This window comes from Chiloscyllium punctatum, chromosome 8 (assembly GCF_047496795.1).
Source record: "Chiloscyllium punctatum isolate Juve2018m chromosome 8, sChiPun1.3, whole genome shotgun sequence".
Taxonomy (NCBI): Eukaryota; Metazoa; Chordata; class Chondrichthyes; order Orectolobiformes; family Hemiscylliidae; genus Chiloscyllium; species Chiloscyllium punctatum.
The window spans coordinates 51,217,314-51,232,312 of NC_092746.1; the positions used below are offsets into that span (position 1 = coordinate 51,217,314).

A 14,999-nucleotide genomic window follows, 5' to 3' on the forward strand; every position below is an offset into this window, starting at 1 on the left:
TGCCAAACCTGCTAAAACAGCAATTTCTGTTTTTGTTTCAAAATTGTACTATTTCATATATTTATTTTCTCCCAACCATGATATTGTTTATAAATTTGTTGACTGACAACTGCTTTCGTTCAAGAGGGTTGACAATCTGCCTCAGAAACTTTCAATAACAAGTTAATGTGAGTAATAAATGCAGCAAAACCAGTGATATGTCTTGGCATGGGCATATACTGCACTGGCTCTGTTTTCGCAATTTCCAATGTAGAGTAAACTGGAAGTATTTAAAGAGGAAGTAGATAGTTTTTTTTAAATATCAGGGAGTTGAGGGCTATGATGAGCTGACACAAAGTGGGGTTGAGGCCTGGGTAAGATCAGCCATGATTTTGTTCAATGGCAGGACAAGTTTAAGGGGCAGAATGGCTTGTACCTTCTTCTATTTCTTATCATCTTATATTCTAAATGGCAAGACGAGGAGCCAGTAACTATCACTATCTGAGCTTTATCCACCAACTGGACATGAAACAATTGAAACAAGTACCTTCCGAACCCTCTGATACCAGTGGTGGATGGTTTTGAGTGACTGGATATAACAATGACTGAAACTGGAACTTTACAAACCACACAATCACAAAACCAAACAATAATGATTTAAATCAAAGATATGTAAATGAAACATAATATATTTATTCAGCAACCAGATAGTTTCATCCTATTTCACAATCTTTGTGACGTAAGCAAATGGATTGTTGTTAAAGTGACATGTTATACATAAATTACCAATTATATTGTGTCTACTAAGTGTCTAAAAGAGTACAGAGAAGTGGGAGGTGTAGCGACTGGGGAAAAGAGGTCTAGAGCTTAGGTCCATGCAATACAGCCAGAGTCACCAATGATGGAGCAATTAAAATGAAAATTCAGGAGGTCAGATGTAGATGTTTCAGAAGATCATGGGTTGGAGGAAGTTGTATCGAATGGGGTAGGAGAGATCGAGGCAATGGAGGGATTTGAAAACAAAATAGATAATTTTACATTTGTGTTTTTGCTTAACCAGGAGCCAATGTCGATCAGCCAGGATAGGGATATGAGCAAAGAGGATGTGGTGCACTTAAGACAACAGAGTTTCAGTAGTGGATGGGCTGAGACAGGACAAGTATCGGGCAAGGTCATGAAGGTCAAAATAGGCAGTTGTAGTGATCATATAGTTATGTGGTTGGAAATTCACCTTGACATCAAATGTGACAAGTCGTGAATAGTCTAATTTAGTCTCAAAGACAATTGCCAAAGAGAAAAAGTAGTCAGTAGCCAGGGAGCACTGTTTACAGTAGGGACTGATGAAAATTTGAGTTTTCTCAATGTTTAATTGGAGATAATTTCTGGTCATTCTGTCTTGGCTGTTGGACAAGTAGTCTGATAATTTGGCAAAAGTGGGGGAGTTTAAAGTGATGATTAAGGGGTTGAATTGGGTGTCATCAGCATATGTAAAAACTATTGTTGAATTTTTGCTAGATGTTATCAAATCTCCAAGTTTTGTGGATTGATATTAAATAATATTAATGCCGATCATTGACACAGTAATGTGAATTCAGATCATGCAATTTATTCATGAGCTGAGAGTTAACATATGTTACCTGTGGCCAAGTACATAACATGGAAAAGCATGTCCTTTCCTTGCACAATGTCCACAACTATGTGGGAAAACCGACTGCTGTTTTCCAGGAAGATAGGCATTGAAGATGTGGGCTCTACAGCTTCATTCATGAGAATAAATTTTTCAGCATCCTGGAGATTCCTCTCTGTGAGCTTCACAGAAGGACCAGAATCAATAGTACCACACTAATAAAGTAAAAATTAAAAAATGTAAGTATCTATTGGAAATTACAAAGGAACACAAATAAAAGAACGATGAGCAATCACTGAAATTAAAAAGTAATTCACAGAATCTTCCAGCAGTATCTGAAAAATTACTTCTACAAAATCATGAAAATTTTTATATCAATTGAGACAGAAATGCCTGAAAATTAGGATTAGGATTGGAAACAGTTTGCCATGCTGAATTTTCCTGTAACTTGAATGGTCCAGCAAAAGCTTGATTAATGGCGTTCAGATTAAACATGCAGACAGCTGAAAACGCTAAACCATTGCTGTAGGAAATATGCTCATGTATAATTAAATAATATCAACAAATATTACTTTACGTTTTAATATCATTTTTATTCTATACCAGTAAATATGGGGGCAACATCTGAAAGATGAAGATGCATCACGACAGAACACTATAAGCAATACATTCAGTTGTCTGTTATGAATATTAGAAATAGGAGCAGAGGACGCCATTTGCCTCTCAAGTCTGCTCCACTATTCAAAAGATCAGAGCTGGATTTTCCAGCCTGCCATCCATTACCATTAACTGCTTCATCAAGAAAAACTCTCTCCAACACAGTCTTGAATGTACTTCATGACCAGGCTCCACTGCTCACGTGGGAAGGCCACTCAATATACTAACAACCTTTACAGAAAATATGCCTCTTCATCTCTCCTGAATGGGAAACCCCTTGTTCGCTAGTTCTAGACACCCCCATTAGAGGAAACCTCCATTCAGCATCTACTGTCAAGACTCCTCAGAATCAGACATGTTTCAAAAGATTCCTTCTCATTCTTCTGAACTCCAGTGATCGCAGGTCCAAACTACTCAACATTTCCACAAAAGACAAACCGTCATCACAGGAATCAGTCTAATGAACCGTCTCTGAATTGCATCCAATGCAAGTATGTCTCCCCTTAAGTAAGTTTACCAAACCTCTAGACTCAGTCTCACCAATGCCCTTTTGAGCTGTAGCAAGACCTTTCTACTTTTATATTCTAGTCACATTGCAATAAAGGACAAGACTCTGTTTGATTTTCCTGATTACCTCAATGCTTCATTTTTGAAAGCCCCCAAATCCCTCTATGCTCCAGAGTTCTGCAATCTCTCTCTCTGTTGTTAGATGGCATTCTACCTTTCAATTCTTCTTGCCAAAGTGGATAATGTCACATTTTTCCACATTATACTCCATACACAAAATGTTTGTTTAAAACTTAAAACTGCCTATACCCCTTTGCAAGCTTTTTGATTCTTCATTGCAAATTATTTCCTATCTTTGCACCAGCAGCAAATTTGGTTACAATACTGTTAATACCTTCACCCTTAGTCAGATGACATTCAGATATAATATCATTCATTAATCTGATTGTTACATCCAGAAAAATCTCTAATAAATTTATCAAACACAGTTTCCCTGTCACAAAGCCATGATAACTCTCATTGACACTATTATGATTTTGTAATTGGCCTGCTACTAATAATAGATTCCAGTATATTCCAAACTACAGATTTAGGCTAGCTACCTCATACAAAAGTGGGTAATGTTTTCATAGTCACTTACATGTTAGTGGTGAAGACTCCAGATGAGGATGTCTTGCTCAGGTAAAAAGAAAGTGCTTATCACCTCCTGGTAATAAAAACGAACTAGGCCAGGGCGAGAACAATTTAATTGAGCTTTCATTAAGGCTGTCCAGGTATTCTCCAGGATAAATTGCCCTCCAATATCATTTTTACACATTCTGGCCACTCTGGGGAAAATATTTATTCCACAGTCAATTTCTACTGTATACTCCCGAAAGAAAAAATACGTGAATGTTCCAATTTCATTAGATGACACAAAATTTGGTTCTGCAAAAAAATAACAAAAATCACAGTCATGACTCTTTTTGGAAATTGTACATTTTTCTGTAGCTCCTAGAGTAGAATTATTTTTCCATTCAACTCACATCATCAGTATATAAAAACTAATATAGTAACAGTTACAAAATTCACTTGGTATAATCTCAGACATAACATTGTCATTGTGTCCAATGCTGTCTTACAATGTTGACCATACCCAAGTTTATGAAGTTAGTAAGGGGACATTTACTTAGCATGAGTCAAAGTGGCACAATGATTAATGTGGCTGAACCTTCAATTCCTGCATTAACAGTTCCCAGGCAGCCCAAGTCACATGACACTGAATAAAAGAGGCCAACTGGAAAAATGGCAACAATAAAACAAATTCTCGATTTGGAGGTCCAAGCCACATCTCAGTCCCAGCACACAATTTGTTTTTAAAGAGGATAAATGAAGGCTCTTCCCCCTTTACAACCTTTATAATGAAGATGATTGAGATATGCCCCATTTAGCCTTTGACATCTTTCCAGGGTTCGACCAAACGAACAAATTCTGCCTATTGACGATTTTTGGGGCCACTGTGCTTTAATAAGCACAATGGTTTGTCAGGGCTAACTTCAGAACTAAAATATATAAGGTAAAATAATATTCCCAGTTTGTCTTATGCCGAACTCATGGCAAAGAAGTAAGAGGGCCTCGTACTATTAAAACCAATGTTAATTTGGTATATCAAGTAGTGAATTTTGCTAAGTTGCAGCACCATGTTAAACTTGGGCAAACTGAGAAGTCTGTACTTGGCCATTGCCACATACATGTTGTCTGCCCCTGACAATATATGTTGCAAAGACTCCAGAAAAAAATGCTGGGTGCAACAGAAAATCTGGTGTGCTAACTAAAAAATAACTTAACACATGAAATAATTAACTGATAATTGAAATAGCCAATCCCTGAAATCTCAATGTACTGAAGTGAAACCAAAATTTCCCCAGTGCATCAATCCCACAGTAAATTGTTTTATCTATCTCATGAACAAATAAAAAATGGCTTTAGAGTAAATATGAAAAATTCTAATACCCACATTGGTAACATACACCACAATCTGCACTCTTACTCAATGCCCTATTTAGCTGATGCTTCCTTCCTACGGCAAAAATAATGAAGTTGTTAGTTGGCGTAAATGTGGCTGCTTAATGCAGGTGTAAACCACCAATATGGCAGGTACCCCTTGTAATTGGTCGGAAAGATGCCATAGCTTGAAAGCTTCAAGTTGCAGTCATCATCCTGTCAAAGTAAAGAACATCTACATCCTGAATGCTCATTATTCTTCAGCGGATGATACAATTTGACAGCAGCCACTTTTCAATGCAGAGGTCTCCTGTGAACTCTCCAGGTAATTGTGGGAACCTCCAACAATGTGGGTCTGAAGTAACATAATGTATTCATTAACCCTTTGTGAACTTCCCTTTTTGGAAAAACAGTACAATGCATTTGGAACTCCCAAAGAAATATTCAATCTCTCACTTTTGTACAGCAGGGCTTAAATAAGTAGCAAATAAAGATGAATTAAAACATTAGCAGGGAAAAAAATCCAAAAAAGCAAAATTAACAACTAGTTGATTGACTGAATTAATCAAAATGGAATTAGAATTGCAAAGAAATTATAACATAGACGTTTGGCTGTTTAACAATGTGAAAACTGACACAGTTTAGCAAAGATGAAAGGAATTATTGCAACCCACTACTCCTGATGCAGTAATTTCATGTGCTGTAATCATTGCACAATTGAAATTTCTAGTCTAAAGACCTTTAACAACAATTAATACTGCCATTTTACTCAAGTACCAGGATTTGCAGTTTATATTGACAGGGGGCATACAAAGTTGGAACATTCAGTCTGAATATTTTCTAATTTAATTTCATTTTGAATTTTCATTTTGAAATATACCCTCTACATGCTGGAATTGGCACATGTTGGTTCCCAAACCATTGCTTGGAAAATCAGGCACCATGCTATTCAATTGTACTAATTCCCTGGTGGGACGGCCTCAGAAAACGGATCCTTGTATAAAGTTGCTCAAGTTTTCCAACCAGTATTGTTCCAGTAATATTCAAAGGCTTTAAGGATCATTAGGTTCATAATCTTTTTGTAATACACTCTGACACCACAAGAGTCTTTCCCTGTCACAGCTTACCATTCAGCCATTTTGAGTTGTATTGAGCCGTGCGCAGAGGAGGAAGCTGGCCCAGGCTTCGATAGATGCCAACATCTCTCGCTAGGAAATCCATAGCTGTGGCAGCATACAGTTCTCCAGTGGATGTAATTAGAGCAGTGGAATTGTGTTGAGGATTGTATGGACAGCGAGCCATGCCACTGATGCGATCATGGATTGCTGTCAAGTCAGTTAGCTGCAAAAAGTAAGCATTTCAATAAAAATATAAGAATTGACCACTTTCAACACAATGGTAACATTTTAACATTTTTGATCATAGCAGTTCCACTCTGCAATAAACATGTTCCAAAGCATCAATGGGCACTCCTTTATACCATTTCAGACAGTAGTTACCTGTGTAATTAAACTCTAGGCTTCATATTGTTGCTTGTGTACAAAGTAGATGTTATAGTAGGGATTCTATTGAAGTACATGAAAATACACTTTAAAAGAATAGCAGCTCTTCAAAAGTCTCTGACCACTGGTGGCAGCCCCAGGAAGCAGCAGAATGAGGATGGAAAAGAAGTGAATTTAATGGGAATCTGGGCTCTGTCCCTGTAAGGAAGAATTGATCAGCAGTAGCTGTGCAATGCATTAGCTGGTCAGAGTAATAAGACAAGGATAAGTCCCATCATTCAAATTTCCCTTCATTCACTGCTTTTCAGCAGGACTGCAGAGACAACTTGTATGTATAGTTCAATATAACATTTGTATTGCATTGCAATCTTCAGTTACAATATGGTCCTCATGTTTAAAAGAGCATTTGATCAATTAAATCTAAAATAATCATTTCTGTTATATATCTACATCCTCTTGTTAGGGATGGAGCTAATAATGCTAAAGGATACCAAAGGGAAGAACACTTGCTCACATTTTTCCAATTGCAGATAGCAGTCATGGCCACCTCCAATTCAGATCTAAATTCAGAAAAATACACAATTAACCAGTGCTGAAACTTGAATTTCCAAGCCAACCACACTAATAAAAATCTGTCTGATAATTCAAGACAATCTTGAGCCATGGAAACTTCTAAAACAAATGTCATGTTGCTCTTCATGGTTGACACAGAGACCAGAGTTTTTTTGTTTCATAAGTGGTTCAAAAACAGAAAAATATGCTACCTAATCTGTCAATCACAATTTGACTTTCAACACAGAGAAAGTTGGGATAAAAGATGGCAAAACTATTTGCCAAGTATTAAATAACTGCCTTCAAATAACAAACTCTTTAAAAATGCACATTGGGCTAATTACTATTAACTTGAAGGAAATAAATTCTTATTCCTAACCATTTTTAGTGGTAACCTCTTTGAAAAACTACCCTAATGTCAAGAAAAGGCAGTGCCTATTATTTTCTAGTTAAAGCAAACACAATCCCTGGACCACATCAATTTCCTCATGGTATACTGGATTATATTATCTAGCTTTTTACAACAAATCCATTGCTAACCCTTCTAGATTTATAGACAATAGCCATATTATTTTGTATAACATTGTTAAAAAGACAAACAGTCATTGGGACACCAATTTATATAGGAGATGGTGATGTTGTCATTGAGATGATGCTGAATCTGTTAAATGACAATCTTAGCCAGCTGATTACCTCAAACCAAGCAAGTACCCTCTGATTGGTCAAGATGTTGCCATGGGGAATGCAGTAGGATTTGTAGTCTGCATAATCCTTTCTCAATGCAATAGGTGTAAGGTATATGCAAGCTTCTTTAGCATACACAGAAAGGTTGTGGTTCTGTTCGCCAAGCTGGGAATTTGGTGTTGCAGACGTATCGTCCCCTGTCTAGGTGACATCCTCAGTGCTTGGGAGCCTCCTGTGAAGCGCTTCTGTGATGTTTCCTCCGGCATTTATAGTGGCCTGTCTCTGCCGCTTTCGGTTGTCAGTTCCAGCTGTCCGTTGCAGTGGTCGGTATATTGGGTCCAGGTCGATGTGCTTATTGATTGAATCTGTGGATGAGTGCCATGCCTCTAGGAATTCTGTGGCTGTTCTCTGTTTGGCTTGTCCTATAATAGTAGTGTTGTCCCAGTCGAACTCATGTTGCTTGTTATCTGAGTGTGTGTCATTCGTTTCGTGGCTAGTTTGTGTTCATGGATGCGGATCGTTAGCTGTCTTCCTGTTTGTCCTATGTAGTGTTTTGTTCAGTCCTTGCATGGGATTTTGTACACTACATTGGTTTTGCTCATGTTCTGGGTATTGGGTCCTTCGTCCTGGTGAGTTGTTGTCTGAGAGTGGCTGTTGGTTTCTGTGTTGTTATGAGTCCTAGTGGTCGCAGTAGTCTGGCTGTTAGTTCAGAAATGTTTTTGATGTATGGTAGTGTGGCTAGTCCTTTGGATTGTGGCATGTCCTCATTCCGTTGTCTTTCCCTTAGGCATCTGTTGATGAAATTGTGGGGGTATCCGTTTTTGGCGAATACATTGTAGAGGTGTTCTTCTTCCTCTTTTTGCAGTTCTGGTATACTGCAGTGTGTTGTGGCCCTTTTGAACAGTGTCTTGATGCAACTTCTTTTGTGTGTGTTGGGGTGGTTGCTTTCGTAGTTTAGGACTTGGTCTGTGTGTGTGGTTTTCCTGTATACCTTTGTGGTGAATTCTCCGTTCGGTGTTCTCTGTACCATCACGTCTAGGAATGGGAGTTGGTTGTCCTTTTCTTCCTCTCTAGTGAATTGGATTCCTGTGAGCGTGGCATTGATGATCCGGTGTGTGTTCTCTATTTCTGTGTTTTTAATGATTACAAAGGTATCATCTACATATCTGACCCAGAGACTCTTTTTTATAGAGAAAGGATTTTTGAGACTTCTGTGTTCCCTGTGCTAAAAACCTGAATAATCAGAGGCTATCTGCCTGATCTGAGGTTAATCAACAGATAAGACCAACAGTTAATAGATCCTGATCCATGCCAACCATTGTCCAAATAATCAGCACTTTTTTTCCTATACAATATAAATTGGTGTCCTCTGTCAAAGATTAGGTTCTTGTGTCCCACTCCTGATGAATGCAAGATGAAAGGCTTTGATTTTGTGTTTCTTTTTAGTAAGCTTTAAATTCTGTACTAACAAGCAATGAGATCACATAACCTGGATACAACCAGCTGGAGAAGCTGGAACTCCCTATGACACACTTTCTTGGCAAAGAAGCAATTAAAGAGGATTCATCTATGGATGCCAATGCCTGTAGAACTGTAAGGAACAACCTGAATGGTATAAATGACCAGATTCTGCTTCACATTCTGAGCCTTACCCAACAGAAAATGCAATCCACCCGAAGCATTTTGAGATTATTCTGTTTCCATTGTTTTAACATCATAATTTTTATGAATACATGTAATTCTCCTAATAATTAAATCACTCATGTTGGTATCACCCCATAAATCACTTCAACTGCTCTGTCATGGATCAAAACATTGCCAGATGCCATTGACAAAATTACAGTCATATGTTTATATTTGTACACCTTTTTAGCCTGTTCAAAATGGATACACAATTAAAATAAAGTTATACTGTTTTGAACTAAATTTCAAAGAAATGACATGAAGATTGAAAACAAATCACATCAGGTATAGTTTTGTGATATATCATAAATGTAAATTTAAATGATGTTTATTTGAATGTAATCAATCACAATCTCACTTCATTATAAACACGTAATTTAAAATGCAAAGAACAAATTACCGGCGGAGAGGTACATATTGGATTAAACGCATTCATTCCACAAGTGAAGATCTTGGTGCTGTTTATGAGGAGGACCCGGATATAGTTCTGACATTCCTCCTGAAATGAAGTTTTAATACAAATGAAATCACTAGAATATGAAAGTTTTAGCTTGCATTGCATTCTTTCAACTGTCATATAATGGCAGACCACAATGAAAATTATTATTATGCGATTTAATGAATTGAAAAAATCACATCTCAGTTATTGGCACTGACTGAATCTTTAAGATTTCTTTCTTTATTTGTAAAGACGGTACATTCACAGCAATTTTGGTATCATTCAGTGAACATATCAGGTTGTATAGAAGGTTATGTGGGTGTTTTATGTAAGTGAGATGGATTGACAGTAATCAACATATATTCCTGATACCCCAATGCTAATTTGATGCTATAATAAAGCTGACTCAAAGCAGATCAAGGATGCAAGAGATCCTTAGTTCAAAGAAATAAAGGAAATGGGATCAGGAGTGGTTATTCAGTCCATCAAATCTGCTCCAGCATTCAGGATGGTCATGACTGATCCTTGATCTCAACACCATAATTCGGCCCTCTCCCCAGACCCATTCCATTAGCATCTAGGAATTGATCAATTTTTTTCTTAAATATACTCAGTGACTTGACCTCCACAGTCTTGGGTGGTTGAGAATTCCACAGGCTCACCACCCTGAGTGAAGCATATTCTCCTCATCTCAGTCCCAAATGCCTACTCCATATCCTGAGACCACGATGACTTATTGTGGTCCCCCAAGATGAGGAAAATATCCTGAATCCAGTCTGTCCAACTCAGTCAGAAAATTATATGGTTCAACGCAAATCCTTAACATGCTACTACACCGTTGTGAATATGGGCCTAATCGGCCCAAACTTTACTCATACAATAATATTCCACCTCAGGAGTTCCATCATTTTTATGCTTTACTTGGAATAAGGGCAACCTTTACACCCCAGTCAGTTGGCAACGGTTTATCTTCACCTATGTTAGGGCTAAAGCCTTTCAGTCAAAAGAATTTGAATTTACGCAGTGGCATTTAAAAATACAGCTCACTGTGTAAAATTATAAACTTTGGTTTTGAAACTGTCATGGCCCTCCCGTTCTTCCTTTGCTGTATCTAAAATAGCTTCACCCAGTGTGCAATCACAAACTTAGTTTCTTTTAAAGGAGTGAAGTATTGTTATCCAAATGATGAAGAAATTAAATCTCAGTTTGAGGGAAAATCAAGAAGAATATCAAATATTACTTTCTATATATAGCTAATTACAAAGGCTGAGATATTTAGACAATTGTTGAATGCCAATGACATTTATTTCAATACCGACCTGAAACCACTGTACCCAGATTGGAAACTAGCTCTGACATTAACATATTAAGAAGCGATGCAGCATGGGTACCCCATAACAGGTGCTGATATATTTCTTCTAAATTTTAAAATTTCAGAAATGTTACAATCATAAATGGTTGGTATGCATGGTATTAAAATGCAGTGTGGGGCCTTTCTAAATGTGCCCCTGGTTCTGGCTAGAAATTCTTACACGGCTGCTGGCAAGACACCAAACTGTGAAGGAGCTGCCTGAGCTCCCACTCACCTCACAGTACAAAACATTGCCTTATTCTCTCCAGCATAATCACCACCTACCTCCATTTTTCCTTTATTGAAACAACTCTTTTTTGATGTTTCATCTGGAAGCCATTCCACTCTCTGAAGAGAAGAGGAAAAATACCACAAGGTTATAATTAAGGCAACATCCGGCTCAGTAACACATTTCTCAGAGACTCCACTGACTGTATCCTGACCAATGATTGCTGTAATTGTGAAATATCTCATTGACTTTGTGAAAAGTAATGCCACAAATTTAAGGTAGCCACATACACACATTGAAAACACTTCAAATTAATTGATGCAATGGTGTGGTGAGAAGACTTCATTTATTGACATCAACAAGGACTGCAAATAGATGTCCTTTAATTCCTACACAAATGGCATAGCTGAATATTGCAAGGGAAGTCAAACACAAGTTTTGCAATATATTGCAAATGCAAGTGCAAATGTAGGAATCCAATGTAAGTTTAGCACATGGCTTTGTTCAGGGCATGAGGTCCATCCTCCCAGTAATGGAGAATGCCAGGAGAACATCCTGGTGGTTGATGCTTCAGCTTCCATTGCAAACACCGAAAAATATTGGAATTTTGTAATGGGAACTCAGACACAAGCCATGAAATATCTACTAGCTGCCATGAGGAGTCAGACCACTGCCATCATGGCTGCCAATACCAGCGCCAATGAGCTTTCATTGTGTCACAGCTGTGCAGAAACCTGTCCTACAATAACTTACTGGGATTACTGGGATCTCCGCTCACACAGAGGGGTTGACACTGCTTCTGTGAAAAAGGCCAGGATTTGTGTTCCCAGCACTTGCTACTCTTCACGCTTGTGGCCGAAGTGGATACTGCAGATGCTGGAAATTAGAGTCAAGAGTAGAGTGGTGCTGGAAAAGCACAGCAAGTCAGGCAGCTCCTCGGATGTGTCAAGGCAGTGCAATCTAAAATTAGACACTCAAGGTCAACTTGCAAGTATCCTGCAAAACCACTTGCTGTCTCCACCTGTAAAGGTCAGCACCTTCCAGGACCCACACTGTAGGCACTGAATTAACACACCACAGGAACACTAGGGCAGATAAAGACACCTAAAATACAGTCACAAACGGAAGGTACAAGGGCAATTAGTTGGGCACTACTTGGAACATTAGATGTTGTTGTGGAAAGTTTGTTTAGTCACAGCTTTTATGTCAACATTGTCACTGTGGGGAATAGAGCAATGGTCCATCACAGGAAGATGGTTGAGTGGAGAAATAGTGAACAATGGTGTTCTGGGTTTTCATGAGGGAGAACTGCAGTTTAATGGTGTTCTTGTGGAATGCCCATCTGAAAAGTGGATACATCAGCTGCCTCCTCCTCCTCCCTATGTGCAAGATGCTAGTGACAAGCCCTCATGGTAACCAGGTGCTATAGAATACAACACACCACCAGGAATCAGGCCACATGGTCCAGAGAGTCCTGGACTGCAATCTCCTGAGCAGTGATGACAGCAAAGTTGTTGCTTCCTGCCTCTGATGACCTGCTCAAAGGTGCGCCTTGTTGCTGGCCATATATGGAGAAATTGTAGAGCTGATTCATCAACCGGCTGGACAGTGAATAGTCCTTACCCATTCAGCTACCTTCCAGTTCAGCATTCTGCTGGAAGGATTACTGGATCAGTGGACTGGCACAGAATGAATGTATCATGACTGTTTCCAGGATGAGGTGCATTCTCTAGCATGATATGCTGGATGTGGTCGTAGAACAACTACAAGTGAGTGGTACACTTTGTGGTTTCAGTACATTTCCTATTGAGATGCAGCTGCCATAAAGTCAAGTGGGTGCAGGTCACGACTCCTCGCTTTATGGGGAAGTCTGTTCTCCTGAAGACATCACGGGTGTGCTTTGCCTGCTTCTGCACACAAAGCTTTGACGATCTTTTGCATTCAGAAATGGCTGGAGATCTGGAGACATTTGTTGAGTCACCTGCTCCAATCTGGCAGGATCCACTGGTGAAAACAGTCTGAGCCGTGGTCAATGTGCTGCTCTGAGAGTGCAGGTTCCAAGGAGCGAAGCACAGGCACTGAACCCAATGCCATTGGCCGAGATGCAGGGAGGAGAAACACTCTCTAAAGACCCTCAATAGGTAAAGCCTCCTGCTGAAAGTTCTCCCCTCCTCCTCTGTGGAGAGACTATCTTCTTGGTTCTCTCTGCTCCATATCTCTGAGGTGGGCAGGAGGTCTCCTGTATTGTCGAGCTGTGTTCAAGCGAAGGCATTCACTTTAGAGATTTTATCATGAATGACAGGTCAGACCCCCTATTATTTTTGAATGCTGACTGGCATCATATTTTGCTTACTCCCATACCTCTGACACTCACACAAAAGGGCCTTTTGTGGTGCTGTGACAGTGTTTCTACCTCTGGGCCAGGGGACCCGGGTTCAAGTCCCACCTGCTCCAGAAGTATGTCATATCATATCAGAACAGTTTAATTAAAAACACTCAGACTGAAACCATCAACAACATGACTAGAGGTAAGCACACAAATGGTATCACAGACATTATTTTCATCTAAACCACCTTCCCTAGCAGCATAACTACTGGTGCTCGGGAGACAAATAGCACTTCAAACACTGAAACTGTTTGATTGAAGCCTCTGAAACACATCTGAAGAAGGACACGAAATACTAACCCTGTTTCTCTCTCCACAGATGCTGCCAAACCTGCAGAGTTTCTCCAGCATTTTCTGTTTCAATCTCTAAAATACTTGCTCATATATTTGATATTTAAAATAAAGAAAGCAATGTACGTTTTACTCAGCATGCTTAATCAAGGGAGTGAAAGAAATCAGCCAGTCCTCCCGACCCTCACCATGACTTAGATTTGTCACTGGAAAGTTTAGTTGGAGCTACATTGAAGGAATCCTCCTCTGATAGGAATGAGCAAACTGGTCACTTTCTAGGAGTACACGTGAATCAGTAGCTGCCTTCAGCTGCCCCGCAGAACTCCAACTCAGTACCCTTCAGGAAAGGAGGGGCAAACACAATTTGAAGAAGTTCAAAGATGGATATTTGTATTTTTGATATTTCACCTTTACCATTACAGGCTTTGGTAGGACTAAGGAAGGTGTTTGTTGCAAGTCGATTCAGCAATGATCCATAGGTTAACAGCAAATTTAGGTAAAACAGTAATTGTACCAAAAGCACATTACACTTCTCAAACATTGCAAAACTATCAAAATACATAGACATCAGCTGTTTGAAATGATACCATGAGATCCCTAAAACAAACAAAATCCTGGCCACTAGAACACTTCATGAATACATTTACTGAACTGATTAACAGTGTGTCAGCTGTAAGACTTTCTTTTTTACAGAAGCATAGAAAAAAGAAGCAAGAGTAGCTAGGTGGCCCTTTGAGCCTGCCCCACCATTCTAAATCATCAAAGCCCGAGAACTAGAGCTAGTGATTTTTGAGAAGATTTGTAGCTCAGGTTGATGATAAGTATGGAAGTTAGCTCGCTGAGCTGGAAGGTTTGCTTTCAGACGTTTCATCACCATACTAGGTAACATCATCACTGAGAATCTCTGGTGAAACGCTAGTGGTATGTCCCTCCTCTCTATTTACAGTTCTTGGTTTCTTAAGGTGGGCAATGTCATTTCCAGTTCTTTTTTTCAAGGAAAGGTGGACAGGATCTAAATCGATGTGTTTATTGATGGAGTGCTGGTTAGAATGCTATGCCTCCAAGAATAGTCATGCATGTCTTTGCTTCATCTGTCCTAGGATGTGTGTGTTGTCCCAGTCAAAGTGGT

At 39.1% G+C, this 14,999-nt stretch overlaps 1 protein-coding gene across 1 annotated transcript in view; it reads right to left on the minus strand.

Annotated features, from left to right (window-relative positions):
- The window catches only part of LOC140480214 (semaphorin-5A-like), a 96,118-nt gene that overhangs the window by 44,257 nt on the left and 36,862 nt on the right, over positions 1–14,999 (minus strand). The window contains 7 exon segments of the mRNA XM_072574934.1: positions 1,617–1,821; positions 2,000–2,129; positions 3,411–3,430; positions 3,432–3,697; positions 5,881–6,094; positions 9,575–9,673; positions 11,250–11,312. Coding sequence (XP_072431035.1) covers positions 1,617–1,821; positions 2,000–2,129; positions 3,411–3,430; positions 3,432–3,697; positions 5,881–6,094; positions 9,575–9,673; positions 11,250–11,312 — 997 coding nt within the window.